The sequence below is a fragment of the Talpa europaea genome (assembly GCF_964194135.1).
Source record: "Talpa europaea genome assembly, chromosome: 8".
Taxonomy (NCBI): Eukaryota; Metazoa; Chordata; class Mammalia; order Eulipotyphla; family Talpidae; genus Talpa; species Talpa europaea.
The window spans coordinates 62,332,967-62,349,176 of NC_140075.1; the positions used below are offsets into that span (position 1 = coordinate 62,332,967).

The 16,210-nt window shown below is 43.2% G+C and overlaps 1 protein-coding gene across 1 annotated transcript; it reads left to right on the forward strand.

The window, feature by feature from the left end:
* Positions 1-325: 325 nt before the first annotated feature.
* Positions 326-8,994, forward strand: NGDN (neuroguidin; the record flags this gene model as incomplete). The annotated part of the gene is made up of 10 exons (XM_084239822.1): positions 326-377; positions 720-779; positions 1,377-1,448; positions 6,729-6,866; positions 7,118-7,202; positions 7,309-7,361; positions 7,571-7,694; positions 7,778-7,946; positions 8,632-8,788; positions 8,929-8,994. Exons 1-10 carry the CDS (start codon positions 366-368, stop codon positions 8,992-8,994), a joined length of 936 nt encoding a protein of 311 aa, XP_084095948.1. The 5' UTR covers positions 326-365.
* Between the last annotated feature and the right edge of the window lie 7,216 nt (positions 8,995-16,210).

Genomic DNA, 16,210 nt, shown 5'->3' on the forward strand with positions numbered 1-16,210 from the left:
TGCGCTCTCAAGTCACTCCGGTTGCTCCACTTTTCCATTGGGTCCTTCCAACTGTCAATCAATTCTATACCCAGTTTTTATTGGCTTAACTTCCACCATTCTCTTCCCTCTACTAGTCACTTGCTTTTTTTTCCAAGTGCATCTTTACGTCATTAGATTCACGTCCAAGTCTGACGCATTTAGCCAGTTCCTTTATTCCATTGGCTGAATCAGGCCCCGCCTCTCGTACATCCTGTTCTGGGCGGAAGTGAGAGAGCCCTTGTTCCTATTGGCTTAGATTTGCAAACGGCAACTGTCTATCAATTCCATCAAGACTGCATTAGCGCTCAGTGAGTACGACTCCGGAAGGGGCGGGCTTTGTGAAGATGGCGGCGCCGGTAAGTGTTTTATTCCTCGCTTTGCTATTGTGGATGCTGCCTTACCCCTTAGCTGCTTGACGCAAATTGTTGGTACAAAAGAAGGCTGGTGATGAAAGTAGTTTCAGGAAAGCGACCCTGCTGGCACAGCCGAGCAAAAGCAGCAGTAAGGAGACGGAGCTGGAGTTGCCGCTCGTCTCTAGTAACTTGGAGGGGTGGCCGGCTTTGTGCGATTCTGCGTGGGCACCGGAGAAGACCGGAGCTCTGGGCTGTTTAAAGGAGGGAGGGAGTTTTCCTCTTCAGACGTCCAGATTTATAATCCTGAGGAAAGAATAGTTTATCTTTACTCTTTTTCTCATGTAGGAGGTGCTGCAGGCTGACCTGCCGAGTGCGGTAACACTTTTAAAAAACCTCCAGGAGCAGGTGAGTTATGTCACTCCGTGGAATAGAGTGCCTCACCTCCACACTTTGGGGATCTGGGGACGTACATTTTACTATTCTCAAAGGCTGTTAAAGCGAAAGGATTTATTGAAAATCTTTACAGGCTCCAATTTAAACAAATGACTTATACATCCGAAGGAATACAGAAAATTTACAAAAAGAAATCATTTGATTTAATTTCGTTTATTCTTATAGTTAAGGAAATGTCCTGGGAAAGGCGACAGATTTGCCTAGACAGCTAGTAATATTTATGTAGTTCAGTGCATTGTATGTACAGCCTGTGCAGGTAAAGTTACAGCCCTTCCAGAACGACTTTCCCAATCCCCATCCTTTCCATGCCTTGGTAAGATGGTTTCTTTAGCTTTTTTTCTTTAGCTTTAAGAAGAGGTGGAAAATTTTTTTCTACCTTTTGACAAAGTATCAGAAACTCTCATGTACTTTACCAAAACTAAGAAAAAGTACTGTGGTTTAGGCATTATTTCAGATAATTTTCAGGTGGCATTGTTTGACTTACTCTTCACAGCTCACACAGACAACTTGATATATTCTACTTAGCTGTTTTATTTGGACTAATTTTAGGTGATGGCTGTGACTGCTCAAGTGCAAGCGTTGACTAAAAAAGTTCAAGCTCGAGCCTATCCTACAGAAAAGGTAAGACATCCTTGAAGAGTAAGTCATCCCCTGGTTATTTCCTTAAATAAGCAGATTAGGGCCTCCCCGGTGGCGCAGCGGTTGAGCGCTGGTTTGCGAAGCTGCCCGCGGCCTCTGCGGCGCCGGTTCGATCCCTGGCTGCTCCCCGGCCACCGGAGGAGGGTCCCACATGGCGCGCAGACCTCTCCTGCCGCCTGCTGCTCCCCTCAGCAGTGTACTTCGGTCCTTCTGCCTGCTCTGCTCCCCGCTCTGGCTCTGGTGAATTCTCTCACCCTCCCGCGCTTCTGACTGTACCCAGCGCATGTATAAACAAAACAAACAAATAAAATAAATAAATAAATAGAACATGCCTCTATTAAAAAAAAAAAATTAGCTTTCTTGACTGTTGGAGCTTCAATGATGAATCCAGTTTTTGTGTTGAATCTAGTGGAGAAGACAGGCCAAACAACTTAGAGCAGTATAAGTCACATTACAGAGTCATAATAAATGCTGTTCAGATCAAGGAGAGAGAGTAAATAATTGCCACAGGAGCAGAGGAAGTCAGAAAAGTCTTAGAGAAGGTAATAGGCTTGTTAGAAATAAATAGGAGTCAGGGAGTGAAAAAACTGAAAATGGGATAATAGTCTGGAAAAGGAGGTTAGTCATTAGATAAACGTGTATGAGAGATAGTGATAGGGTAGGAAATAAGATCGGAAAAGCAGTCACTTCTGAAGTACTTTGTAGACCAACTGAGGAGATAATATATTTCATGTAATTTAGCCTGCTTTTAGTTGAAAATATGTCACTTATTTTATATAATAAAAAAATGTCTGTTAAGCTATGATAAAATGCTAAGATTAAAAGGTAAGTCTTTTTTAAAGATTTATTTATTTAGGCATACAAGAACTGGGGTACAGGCCAGAGGTGCAGGGAGTGAGAGGACTCACCAGAGACAGAGTAGGGAACAGAACAAGTGGATTGACTGAAATATACTGCTGAGGGGAGCAGCAGGCGAGTCAGGAGAGGTCTGCTGCACCATGTGGGTTGCTCCCTGACTGGGGATCAAACTCGCGCTGCAGTGGCTGTGGATGGCTTCATACATTGCGTCTTAATCCCTTGCGCCACTAGGGAAGCTCTGAAGCATTTTTAAACATGGAATTTATAGCAGATTTGTGCTTTAGAAAGATAACTAACAGCATTTTAAAATATGTTCTCTTTTGACTTTGTCATTCACTTTTGTTCTTACCTATTTTTTCTGCATTTTTTAAAAGATTAATTTATTTATGCATCCAAGAACTGGAGTACAGGCCAGAAGTGTGGGTGGTGGGAGGATCCACCAGAGACAGAGAGGGGAACAGAACAGGCAGACTGACTGAAGTACACTGCTGAGGGGAGCAGCAGGTGAGTCAGGAGAGGTCTGCTGCGCCATGTGGGTAGCTCTTCCTGGCAGGCCGGGGATTGAACTTGTGCTGCAGTGGCTGCGGACAGCTTCATAGGTTGTGTCTTAACCCCTTGCGCCACCACAGAGGCCCTTTTTTCTGAATTTTTTTTTTTTTTATATAGAGGCATGTTTTATTTATTTGTTTGTTTGTTTATTTTTTTTTGTTTATACATGCACTGGGTACAGTCAGAAGTGCGGGAGGGTGAGAGAATTCACCAGAGCTAGAGCGGGGAGCAGAGCAGGCAGAAGGACCGAAGTACACTGCTGAGGGGAGCAGCGGGCGGCAGGAGAGGTCTGCGCGCCATGTGGGACCCTCCTCCAGTGGCCGGGGAGCAGCCGGGGATCGAACCAGCGCCGCAGAGGCTGCGGGCAGCTTTGCAAACCAGCGCTCAACCGCTGCGCCACCGGGGAGGCCCTTTTTTCTGAATTTTTAAAGTCTTTTTTTTTTCTTCCTTCTTTGTTTTTCTCTCATATGCTTGTAACCCAATTTGAACCTACAAATGCCCAAGCATGTCAGAAGAACCTACTATTCAAATTATTTACTGTCTTTGTTTTGGGTACCATGCCTTGATCCATATTCCTTTTTGAGATGGACTGCCAACTTGTATCTTCGATCACTATATATTTGTTTATTTGTTGAACAGATATTTGTTAACTCCTTTTTCATAACCACAGATTTTGAGTAGGTGCTTTACACATTACAGAATGCTCTACTTTTGTCATATTTGAGCCTTATAACTACTGTTTGAGATGGATTATATATTTGGAATATATTATAGATGAAGAGATTGAGGTTATGAGGTTATAAGGTTAAATGACTTAACCCATTAACTATCAAATGCCTAATTCAAAACTTAAACTCGGTTTGTCTTTAAATCTTTTACTTGTTCTCCTATACCACACCAGTACTGGTCTTAATTTGTTGGTTTAAAGATGCTCAGGATTTAGGTGTTAGGAATCAGACTAAGCTTGAATCTGCAATTACTGTAATCTTGGGCAGAGTATTTAACTTGTCTGAAATAGGTCTTCCTAGGGCTTTTTTAGTTTCATTTTAAGCAGTCTTGGTGACTCATTTTTATAAGTTTAGTAAATATAATTTAAGTCACTGCTTGTACAACTTTCTTTTATTATATGAGTAAACAAAATATTTGCTTTGTCTTCTTTCTTTTAGCTTTGTTTTTCTTTATTTGTCTTCTTTTTTTTGTATATACATACATATAATACACTTTTTTTTTTAAGATTTATTTATTTGTACAAGAACTGGGGTATAGGCTAGAGGCATGGGAGGGTGAGAGGATTCACCAGAGACAGACTGGGGAGCAGAACAGGCACACAGACCGAAGACATTGCTGAAGGGAGCAGCGGGTGAGACAGGAGAGGTCTGATGCGCCATGTGGGTATCTCCCTGGCCGGCCGGGAATCAAACCCACGCTGCAGAGGCTGTGGACAGCTTCACAGTGCTGCTCTTAACCTGCTGCACCACCAGGGAGGCCCAATATAATACGCTTTTAATTTTAGAAAGTTTGGAAGCTAATAAAAGCACAAAGAAAATTAAAAACCAATATGATCATCAATATGAGATAATATCTAGGGTACTATTTTTTTTTAATTTCGTTGTAAAAGAAATTAATTGGAAAACACTTTCATAAGATGAGCACTCCATTTGTTTCTTTTCCTTAACTCTGTCCCCAGGAGTAGCAGTTATTAACTGTGTGTTATCTTCTAGATATTTTTAATATGTATAAAATTTATGCATCGGGCCTCCCTGGTGGCGCAGGCGGTTGAGCGCAGCACTGAAGCTGCCCACAGCCTCTGCAGTGTGGGTTCGATTCCTGGCCGGCCAGGGAGATACCCACATGTTGCAGCAGACCTCTCCTGTCTCACTCACTGCTCACCTCAGCAATGTATTTCAGTCAGTCTGCCTGTTCTGTTCTCCGCTCTGTCTCTGGTGAATCTTCTCACCCTCCCGCACACGTGGCCTGTACCCCGGTTCTTGCATGCATGCATAAATAAATCTTTAAAAAAAATAAAAAATAAAATTTATTCATCTTGCTTCTTATCCTTAATTGCAACCACATTTAGCAGACTTTCTACAATTTGTCTTGACATAGACTTAATTCCACATCAGTGTGTATAAATCATTGTTTTTATCTGATGATGTAATTACACTATTTGGGGGATAAAAATCAATAATTACTTTGATCAACTTCGTCTAAAGTTTAGCAATGTCATCCTTAACGCTTGTCAGAATCATCTCCGCTCGCCTGGAGGCCACCAAGCTCCAAATGGTCCTTTAAATGAAACCCAAAATGACGTCTCCACAGTCCATCTTCCGGGGTCCCTTTGATCGTCACCCTGCTGTGGAGCCCTAACTGTCTCCCCACGTCGCCCACTCTCAGCAGGAAGCAGTCATTGATCAGACCTACGTCCCTTTTCCCTAACTGCAGTTAGGGCTCCATTTGTAAAAGGGGGGAATGAGACAGGGCAAGCTAGGGTTATTAGGCAGTTTTAGGGACAGTGCAGGAGGGGACCTCTGAAAAAATTCAGGAAGGCTTCAGAGATAAGGACGAGCAAGGAAATGAAACCAATTCCACTGGGAAAAACAAACATCCCAGGACCACAGATAATCTTGTTAAGGATGGTCCTGGTTTTCTTCAGATGATAAGATAAAGTGTAAAGATGCTCACTGGGAGGGCTAGACCATAAAGATAAAGATATAACAAATGGGGAAAGACAGACCTGTTAGATAAGGAATGTGAAGATCTCCCACTCAGTAGCAAATTAAGTAAAACAGCCAAAAACTGACCAATCACAAAGAGACTGGTAGAACTTTAGAATAATCAGGGAAAGAAAGTATATATTCCCTGAGACACGACTTCACTTTGGCTTCCTTGCCACTCCCAGGCCTGGTTCCCTGGCCTGGGAGTCCCACTTTATTTCTACTCTTTTTCTTCTCAATAACTTTTTCTAAACAAACAAACAAAAAAAAAGTTTAGCAATGTCTAGGGATATTTTTGATTGTTACAATTTGGCATCAGTGGGTGTTGGGAGAGACCCCATGTAGTGAGCAGAAGGGCCTTGACCTGACACATGCGTCTCGGAGGAAAACCTCTGAGTGACAGGACCTGGTGTTGAGTGCCCAGAAAGTGACCTTCATGGAGTCAGGCCTCTACATCTCCACAGTCTGAGAATAACAAAAATAATGAGCGGACTTCCCAGGCTCTAGCTAGGGGGCGATAAGATCATGTGCGTGAGAACTAACCACCTGGTACCCTACTGTCTGAAGTAAATAGATAATAGTAAGAAAGTAGACAAATCATTCATATGTGTTATCATTATATGGTATGCTTTGATGTTACACCTGCTGCAATTAAAATAGTATATGACGAGCACAAAGACAATAAAGATTTAGTGCATGCTGGACGTGACAGTCCCCCATGTCTGATTTCCCTCACCGTCGTGTCCCAGGTCTCGGACTCACTAGAAGTCCACAAGTGGGTAAAGGCCAGGGATGCTGCTGAATGTCCTCCAGTGCCCAGATACTGCTCCACAACAAAGAATTTTCTGTCCCCAAATATCAGTATCTGTGAGGTTGAGAAACCCTGTTGTAGTCATTTGGGAGGATGCTTTATTGCTTTTCCTGCTTACTGTCCTCTAGTTATTCTCTGCACTTTGCTTGTCTCGTATTAGCATAATTTTCTCTTTCCATTTTAGGTATAGCTATTTCCTTGAGTCTCCTTCAGGTACCCTTTATGAACTGATTGGGAAAAACTTGAACTTGGAATACCCTGTTTGCCCTAGATTTTCTTCCTGACTGGCTAAAACTGAATTTGCTTCTTTTATTATTTTATTCAACTCAGGGTCTTAGCCTCTTGGAAGTAAAAGACCAGCTGCTGCTCATGTACCTTATGGATCTGAGTCATCTCATCATGGACAAAGCTTCAGGAGGGTCTCTGCAGGGACATGCTGCAGTTTTGAGGCTAGTGGAGATTCGCACGGTATGAATCATTTGACATCTATATCTTAGAGTTCTAGGTTTCCAAGTCCTGAGCCCCGAGAGTAATACACAATGCCTCTCATTTAAGTGGATGTTCACATATTTAAATGAGGAAACCAAATGAAAACAGTATTTTCCTCTTCATTTGCTCTACTTTGCTTATATTTTTGGTACTTTGGCAACTTAACAAAGGGAATGTGGTGTATACTTAATTTGGGGAAGGAAATATAATCCTATTTAACCATGTTGTAGGTTTTGGAAAAGCTTCGTCCCTTGGACCAAAAACTGAAGTATCAAATTGACAAATTGGTCAAGACTGCAGTGACAGGCAGCCTCAGTAAGTGGGGAAAGATAGAAAATTATGTGGGGATCATCAAGAGTTCCAAATCTTATAAACCCTCTGTTTTTTTTTTGTTTTGTTTTGTTTTGTTTTGTTTTTTCAGGTGAGAATGACCCGCTCCGTTTTAAACCTCATCCCAGCAATATGAAGAGCAAGGTAAAGGGGTTGCATTAGCCTGGATGAACCCCATGGTCATCCTGGGCTCCTGGGAGGTTCAGTATTGTTATTCCCGCTTATGCCTTAGAATGTTGAGTATGAGAGTCCCCTTTCTCCCTTTTGTTTATATTCCTTCCTCCCCAAAGTACTCTAGCTTTGGTTTTTCTTGTCACTTGTCTAAGTTTGTGGACATTGTGTTCCTTTCATAGTTACTTTCTGAGGATGAGGAGGAAGATGAAGCAGAGGATGGCCAGTCTGAGGCTTTAGGAAAGAAATCTGTAAAAGGAACAGTTAAGAAATATGTGCCTCCACGCTTGGTTCCAGTACATTACGGTATGAACTGTGCTTGCTGCCGCCTCAGCATGGATGGGGTGTTTTGTGTTCTGGGATAATCTTGGCTGATTTTTATCATATAGATGAAACAGAAGCTGAGCGGGAGAAGAAGCGCCTGGAACGAGCCAAGAGACGGGCGTTGAGCAGCTCTGTCATTCGTGAACTGAAGGAGCAGTACTCAGATGCTCCAGAGGAGATCCGCGATGCTCGGCATCCTCATGTCACCCGCCAGAGTCAGGAGGATCAACACAGGTCTGTGTTCTGGGGATTCAGAGGTGTTTCTGCACTGTAGACTTGTGTACTTGTGTTTTGATGAATGTGATTAAGTCTTAGGGGAACCCAAATTACAGGAATTGGGAATTAGGGGTTTGAAGTACAGACCTCTCCCCCAAATGTTTAGGCTGGCCAAGTGCCACATAAAGAGGAAATATGATGTTCCATCTAAGAAGGCTTTAAAATTTGGTGTTTTCTTATCACAGTGCTCATTTGTGCAGAAGGCTATAAAGAGAGGCTTTTAGAATGCCATTGAAGGTGCTGTGTAAGTTCAGGGGGAAAAAAGTAGAAAAGTGATTGTAACTTGAATACAAACTAATCACAATTGCTCAGGTGGCAACCTCTACAGTTGATAGATTTGAGTTAAAAGGCACTTTTAAGTAGGCAGCCCTTTTATGGAGCTGAGATAGAAGGATTTTCTCATATAATGGTTTAAACAGTCCTATGACTGGGCTCTGGGTTTCTCTTGGGAAGGAGGGGTTCTAACAAGAAGAACATTTCATTGAGGAAGCTCAGTAGCGAGCATCCGGTATGTCCTTACTAAATACCTTACAGGCTGCCATAAAGAAGGGGGTGAGTGGATACCTGGGCCTGGTTCTTGACTGCAGCTTTCTGTCTCTGTGGACCAAGCATGTGGTAAACAGTGTCTGTGTTTCTCCGGCAGGATTAACTATGAAGAGAGTATGATGGTGCGTTTAGGTGTCAGTAAGCGAGAGAAAGGACGGCAGAAACGAGCAGCTCTCATGAGCTCACAACTTCATTCCCTCACGCACTTCAGTGACATCAGTGCTTTGACAGGGGGAACCCCTCATCTTGATGAGGTGAGATTGTGGTACAGTGGGAGGCTACCTTCAGGCTTTCAACCAAATATGCATGGGACTTATTAATATGAGGAAGGTGGGAAAGGCTACTGCTATTGGGAAGCAGACAGCCAGTCTTTCATTTCTCCATTTGGCTCTAGGATCAGAATCCTATTAAGAAGCGGAAGAAGATATCTAAGAAAGGCCGGAAGAAAAAAGGTCAGTGAGTGACTAGGTGATCAAGTGGAGGGTGGAGAGTATGAATTGGGATGCCAGCTCTCTGAATGTGCCACCGTAGGTCTTACCAGCCCAACAGTGTCTCTTCTGTGCTGGGCATGAATCTCTTTAAGTGAACTTTCATTTCTCTTCCAAGGCTGAAAAGGAGCATCATTCACAAAAGAGATTTTGGATTCTCTAAGATCCCACAACTCCTATTCAGATTTTCTTAAATAGAAACATAAAAGTGTGTATCGAATCATTATTCCATTTGAGTTTTGTTGTAGCCTTTGGTCCTGGGAGGATGTAGAAAGGCTAACCAACGGAGCCTGCCCTGTTGAGGCCTTCTTTCTAGATGTCCTTTTTTCCTGTCCTTTCAGCTTTTCTGACTGTCCTTTGCCTCATTCTTGGTTTCCCTTCCTTTCAGGTTTTCGGAGGCGACGGTGATTATGGGTGTACATGTTTATATACACACACACACACTTGTCATCCTTGGATACTTCTAATTTCACTGTATGTAGGTTTTTCCTTGGAATTCATTAATTGTTTGCTCTACACATATACATGAAAAGATCTTTATATTAATAAAGTTGACTGTACTTATAAACTGAAGCTCCTTTTGCACATGTGTTATATGACTGGAATTGTTGGGTGTGGGTTATTTTGGTTGAAAGGGTAATGAAAAGGGAAAGTTGATGTTGGTGGGTCTGAGAAAAGTTTGGCTTTTTGTAGTTTGCATTGATAATATTTTCCCCCAGAAACTAGAAACTGGTTATTTAACAAAAAAATATTGAGAGATTAGAGTATTACAATCAACTCTTCCAGCCCACATTGCCCGGAGTTCTTGTGTTACTTGTGCTAATGTAGTACAGATTATCTGAAATATATGAACTTAGGTTTTAGTAATGTATCTTGTTGGCCACCAGGTGGCATTAGTGTTTCAGGAAACGTCTTTGGTGCTTAACTGTAAACAGACTCAAGATAGACCCTTTTTCTTTTTAAAACAGCATAAACATAGGGCTGACCTTTGGTCGGTTATTGGGAGTTGGAATTTGTCTAGGGAGAGAGTAATGTGAAGAGTTAGTATAGTCTTGGGTTTTTCAGCCTCTTTGACCCTTCTTCAACTAAGGCATCAGCTCACCAGTAAGTGAAGGCCAGCCGTTTACAAAGAGCTTGCAAAAGAATGCCAGCAGTCAGGTAGACAGAAAATACCTAGCTCAAAGACCAAGAGAATGAAAATCCCACAGAAATATAAGCCCAAGTTGGGAAAAAAACGTGTAGTTTCACATCTGAGATCTTGTATCCTGTCCAGAGAATAACCTCTGTTAGTGATCCCTCAGACCTAGGATGTAAAAAGTGGAAAGAGGATCAGAAAAAGAAGTCAGGAATCTAGAATTAATTCATTGGAGTGGTTGGTTGGTTGGTTTTGTTGGGGGCTTTTTGTGGGTTTTTTGTTTTTTTTTTTAAGGTCTTAGGCTCTCATGAACACCTAATTTCAGTATTTGGCATTCCAGGGCAGTGCCATGGAGAGGGATATAATTTCTGTCGTGACATCACTAAAACCTTACTGATTCTGAACCTTGTGGATTTGGATTTATGCTGATCTGCTTGATTAGGGTAGGGGTCTGTTTTCAGTCAGCTCCAGCCTGTTAGAAAGTAGTTAAACAGCTAAGTACTGTCTTCTGTTAACTGTGTGAACTTGGTAACTCACTTAACATCTCTGGCCTTTATTTTCCTCAGCTGAAAAATGTGAAAAAAGTGTTAGAGACTGAATCTCTGAGATTCCTCTAAACCAAGGAGCTTGGAGCTATTTCTCCTGGATGACACCAGCATGAGCTTTCTGCTGGGGCCTCTAATTTTTGATCTCTGGCAGAACTGGGGGAGCCTGATGTGCCCCCATAGGTCTGTTTCTTCGAGTGAATCTTAGCTGTGAGCCGTGAGAACAGGTTTAGAGATTCTTTTTATCTGACTGAACTACTGGACAAGAGGTTCAGCTCAAAAATCCTTTCGTTAGGACTACTACGTTTATGTCTGTGGACTAAGTGTTGCTTCTAATTTATTAAGATTTTTAAATTAATGGGACTGCCAAGGGAAAGGAAGTGCTTTTTTCCCCCTTTTGGTTTTTGAAAGTGCTTTTTTTTTTTTTTAAAAGGCCTTCCTCTTACATACTGAGCTAAGAGCTAAGTACTGTGCCCTTATTCCTTACGAAATACCCATCCTATCTGAGACCTTTTGGTTATTTGCCCCAGGTCACACACTACTAAGTTAGAGAATGAGTGCCAGGACCGTTGAGGACAGAGGACCTCAACTGTACCAGGATTCATAAAAGTTTGAGTTGGTGGGTGGTTGGTTTGGTTTTTAATACTGGTAGGTAATTTGTAGACTTCCTCCCTGTTGCCCCATTTCTGTTCGAGGCCTTCTAAAGAAACCACAAGTTCTAGACATTCTTCTGGCCCCTTAATGGCATAGCAGTGAACCAAACAAACAGAACTCCCTGCCTTTGTGGATCTTATGTTAATTCAATTAAGTCTTTAATCCCAGAACACCTTGTTATATCTTCGACCTCCTAAATGAAAAGCGTTATTTGAAAGGGATTTCCAATAAAAAGTTATGTTACTTCTGAGAATATTTGCCCCCAGAGTCATCAATATGTAGAGTACATTGTTGACAGAGTTCTGCGTGGATTCTCCATGTTACAAGACAGGTGTGAGGTGACTAGTCAAAGTATGTAGGGACCTGGAGCTCCATGTTCTTGTCCACTTTCTGAGTGCTGAGGTGCTCCTGGCAATCTTTAGAAGGTCATAGAATGTAGTTTGAAAACTATTACAGTAGTACAGGGAACTAAGGGTTAGAATTTCAAGGTCTATGGCCAGTTTCTTTTTTCTTTCCCCTATTCCTACTCATAAATTCAATTCTCTGAGATTTCCTGAGTGCAGTGCTAACAAGTCATTTCAACATTGACCAAGTGATATGTCATTATGCACAAGATCAGTTTTATCCCTTGACTGGAAAGAGTTTGGGCTTTGTTTTTGACAGGTAATTTAGTATCTCTACCATAGTTTTTCATCTGAAGGTATGGGGAAAGACAGTTTGACTAGGCCACTTTTTGCCTCTAAAGCTTTATTACCTCTAAAGCTTTATATCTGTTAGGATTTTATGAAGGTGTAGGACAGTGTCTGTCAGGAGTTCGTGGATACCGTCTTCATAGGTGCCCTATTAGGAAAATAGGTTTATGATAAAGGGATGACCTGATTATGTCCTTTTTCAGCACCACGGAGAGTGCAAACGTTCCCATCTTATTCCTTGCCCTGGGTTATATAGTTAAACCATAGATCTGTGTGGTGTAGAACTGCCCTTTTGCAGAGCCCAATTTATCTTTCCAGTCTCAGAGTCAGCAGAAGTTCTGATTGTCCCCATGCTCTCTATGAGGTGTGTAGACCTTAGATTCACATTCAGACTTACCCAAGGATATGGCCAACTTGATGGAGACATATGAGTGAAATCCTGGCTTCTGCTCTATTGGCAACATTGTTCATGTTTTGATGCATGATGTTTTTAACAGCCCTTGAGGAAAACTGTCCACTACTGTTCTTTGCTTACAGACCCTTGAGAAGACTTAAGGTTGCTTTTTCATTCTTTGAGCTCAGCCTCTTTCTGCTTCTGCCTGGAGAAAGGCATCATTGCTCTGGCTCTCTGCCCAGTGTTGCTTTTGTATTTCTTTGATCTCATTGTTCAGAGGGTCTCAGAGAAGCCCCAAGAGCCATGCCTTTGCATGTTTAAGCTATTGATGCTTTTGAAATAACAGAGTGATGCTGTGTAAGAAGTGTATTAAAGGTCTATCTTGAACAAATTTGGGTCAATAGGTGGCAGTAGTCACCTAGTCCCGAGGCTCTGACACCCCCTGAACACAAGCACATTTGATGGCCATTATATTTAAGGTTGTGAGAAAGGAGGTCACTTTGAAATAAAAATGGGGAAAAAGCAATCCATTTTGGTCGAGTCCAGGAAATGCTAAAAATGTACTGGATTACTTCTGGGGGTGTTGTAAGGGGGAGATAGCTGAGAACTAGTGAAGGAAAGCACTAGAACGAAAAGAGTGGGACCTCAGAATTAGGGGAGTACTATTATGGGCACTAGAGCTTCTGAGAGCTGAAGACTATGTTAAATGAGTACCAGTGCTGAAAGGGTAGTCTAGGATTGGGGGGAGTAGAGAGGGGGAGAGAGGTGGAGGAGGGGCTGAGCTATGTGAAGGGACCATGGAAAGGGTGGGCTGTGATGGGGAGAACTGCGGTTAGAGGGGGAGGGGCGTGTGTTGCTGCAATACTGAGCCTATCTAATGGGGGAGGGGAGGGGAGATGTTGGTCTGTTCTGCAGCTGCATTGGCTCCCCTCCCCCACACTTCCCAAGGAACCAGAGCAGTGCTAGCAAATCTGTCTTCATGTATTTATTATTATTAAAAATGTGACGGATCCTTCCTCCCTGGAAGCACAACAAATATCACTGATCACATTTCTCTCTCCCCTCCCTCTGCAGAGCTTTTACATTCTCTCATTTTTTTCATCCTACCCACTACCCCCCACCCCCTCTAGGTCTATTTGGCTGGTGGGGGAACCCATCCCTTTCCTTCTTGGAGCTTGGTGGCTCCCTGGGGGTTTCTAATGATGGTTGGGAGTTTCAAGGCAGTGCTGTGAGGAAGCAGCTGAGAGAGGGGCATCCATTGCCCTGGGGAGGGAGCTGTACTCCAACATCCAGTGGGAAAGGAAATCACTTGGAAATAAAGATAAAATCCTTTCTCCAGCTAATGAAAGAAGCAGCAGTGCACACATCCTCTTCTGTACCTGGCATTCCTCTCCTCTCATACTCTTCTCTTTCTACTGCCTGAATTCTGAGAGAGAAACCCCCTTGGAATGGAAAAAGCCAGGGCTTCTCTGTCCTCCGCCTGTACCTTGTTAAGTCCCTCTCTTCCCAGGAGAGCCATACAGAATTTATTCTTCTAGTCTGTGTGTTGTATTATTGAGAGGCTTGAAGGGCAGAAACCATGGCTTCTCCCCACCTGCACCCCAGACTTCAGTGCCCAGGCAGGGGGCCTCTTTTGTTGCAGTCTGTAGCCCTCCGCCATGCCCATAGGTGGCGCTGCTGTTGCTCTGCCTGCTGGGCCTCCTCCCTAGCACTGTTCCTCCCCACCCACTGGTGCCCTCCCCCTTTACCCAACCCTCTACTGCCTGATTGTTATTCCACCAACGTCTCCCCTACTGTTCCCTTCCTCAAATTAATTTTGTGGCGCTCTTTTTTCCTCCGCAGTGCCATCTTCTTCCCCTCCCCCCGCCCTCACATCTCTTGCTTTCTCTATCTCTTTCACTCTGTCTGCAGGGTTTTCGTCTCACTCCACTGTCTAAAATATACTGTATATGCTATACTCTTATGTCCTTCCTTTATTTTTCTTTATCGCTTCTACCCTTAGCATCTTATAGATGATTCTCCTAATGAAAAGGGACCTTGGATAAGTGTGGGTTAGAAGAAAACAGGGTGAAGGGAACTGAAGGATCAGTGTTGAAAGCTAGGTCTGGAAATTGGCAAGGCTCTCCAAATGAATGGAGCCAGAACAGAAAGATGTCCTTTGCCACCCAAATGTGTTTGGTTCCTGGATTCGCATAGTAAGAGTTTGGCTGGCAAAGGCTACTGTGTTATCTGACTCTACAGAACTTGGTTCCACATGCTGGAGAAATGGAGGTAGGGAAGAGCAAGAATTCACATGACAGGCTTCATCCGAAAGCTTTTGGTTTACGTTGGTAAGGATTGCTGTGCTTTGGTTAGTCTGTAGTATGAAGACACTGGAGGAAAATCATCAAGCTCTAAAACCTATTCTCTGGGGCCTCGGGAGATGTCCCATTAGTGATCTTTGAGTCGCCAGCATGGCCTTGCTGGGCAGTGGGGATGCCTGCTGCATGGGCACCCTGCCTGTCTGGTCACTGCTGAGCACAATTTTGGTAGCTGGATCTCAGTTCACTCTTGAGCCTGCTTCCTCCTCCTGTCATTCCACATCTCTGTCTCAGCTGAGTTTACATAGTTGCCTCGCTCTGTCAAAGCTCCCTTTAATGTTTAGTCTTTCTAGAATGTAGCTCCAATTCAACAGACCATTACCCTAGCTCTTGCCCCGCCTTGCTTCTTAACTTCTATCTGGCGCCCACTCTTGTGACCAGTACCCATACCGCTCAGCTTTCTAGGCAGTATGGATTGTAACATTACCCAATTTCTAGTTAGAGTGGTTAATTTTCCTCTGATTGAATTATTCTTTGTGGATTAATAGCATCCTAGTAATTCCCTGGATAATTGTGCTGAGTCTTTGCCTTGTGTATGCAAAGAAATTGTCCAAAGATGGACAGCGTGGCTTCTTTCCTTTGTTCCCTGGTGGGAGATCTTCCTCAACCTGAGTGACTGGCTTCCATTTCCCCAGCATGTGAGTGTCAAGGCTGACTTCTGAGCTATAGAGAGAGAGAGAGTTTGCCTGCTCAGCAGAGCCTGGAAAGAGTTACACTAAAAATAGGGACTCTGACTCCACACCTTTCACTTTATTACCTGAACCTTGGTGTGGCATGGAAGCTTCTCTTTTGCCTGCCATCCTGAGGTGTGCATAAGCACCAGTGGCCTCTTTGTTTCTCAGTTCATTTTCCTACTACCCTTTTCAGAGACCACCCTTGTCCTATTTAGGGGACTCTAGTTAGGGTTGTGGACTCGTGTCAGATAACTGATGATCCCCATAAGGTACCACTCTTAAAATCAGGCTCAGTTAACACTGTTGCATGAATATATTTCTTCCTGCATGAGTTGTTATACATTCACTAAATTAACTCTTTCTTCTCTAGATGCTTGGGGTGCTGTAGTTAAAATTGGTTGGTTTTGTTTTCTTCCACTCACAGGCCCTGTCGGGGGAAATGATTTGTCCAAAAGTATACAAATAAATATTAGCAGAGCTGATACTAGGACCTGTATCCTCTTAGACACCTAGGTCTGACTGTTTACTATCTTTGAAACCCAGTGTTTCCATTTCATATTGAGCATGGACAGCCTTGGAGCCAGCAGCAGGGCCAGGTTTTTATGTCTAAGCAAGTCTTGGTTGCCTGCTGAGCAGGGGGCAAGCAGTCGGAGCACTGAAGTGAGCAGGCCAGGTGATGTGCCTGGCTCACTGAGAAGAGGATGGCATTTTCCACTGGCATTCCATAGCCCAGT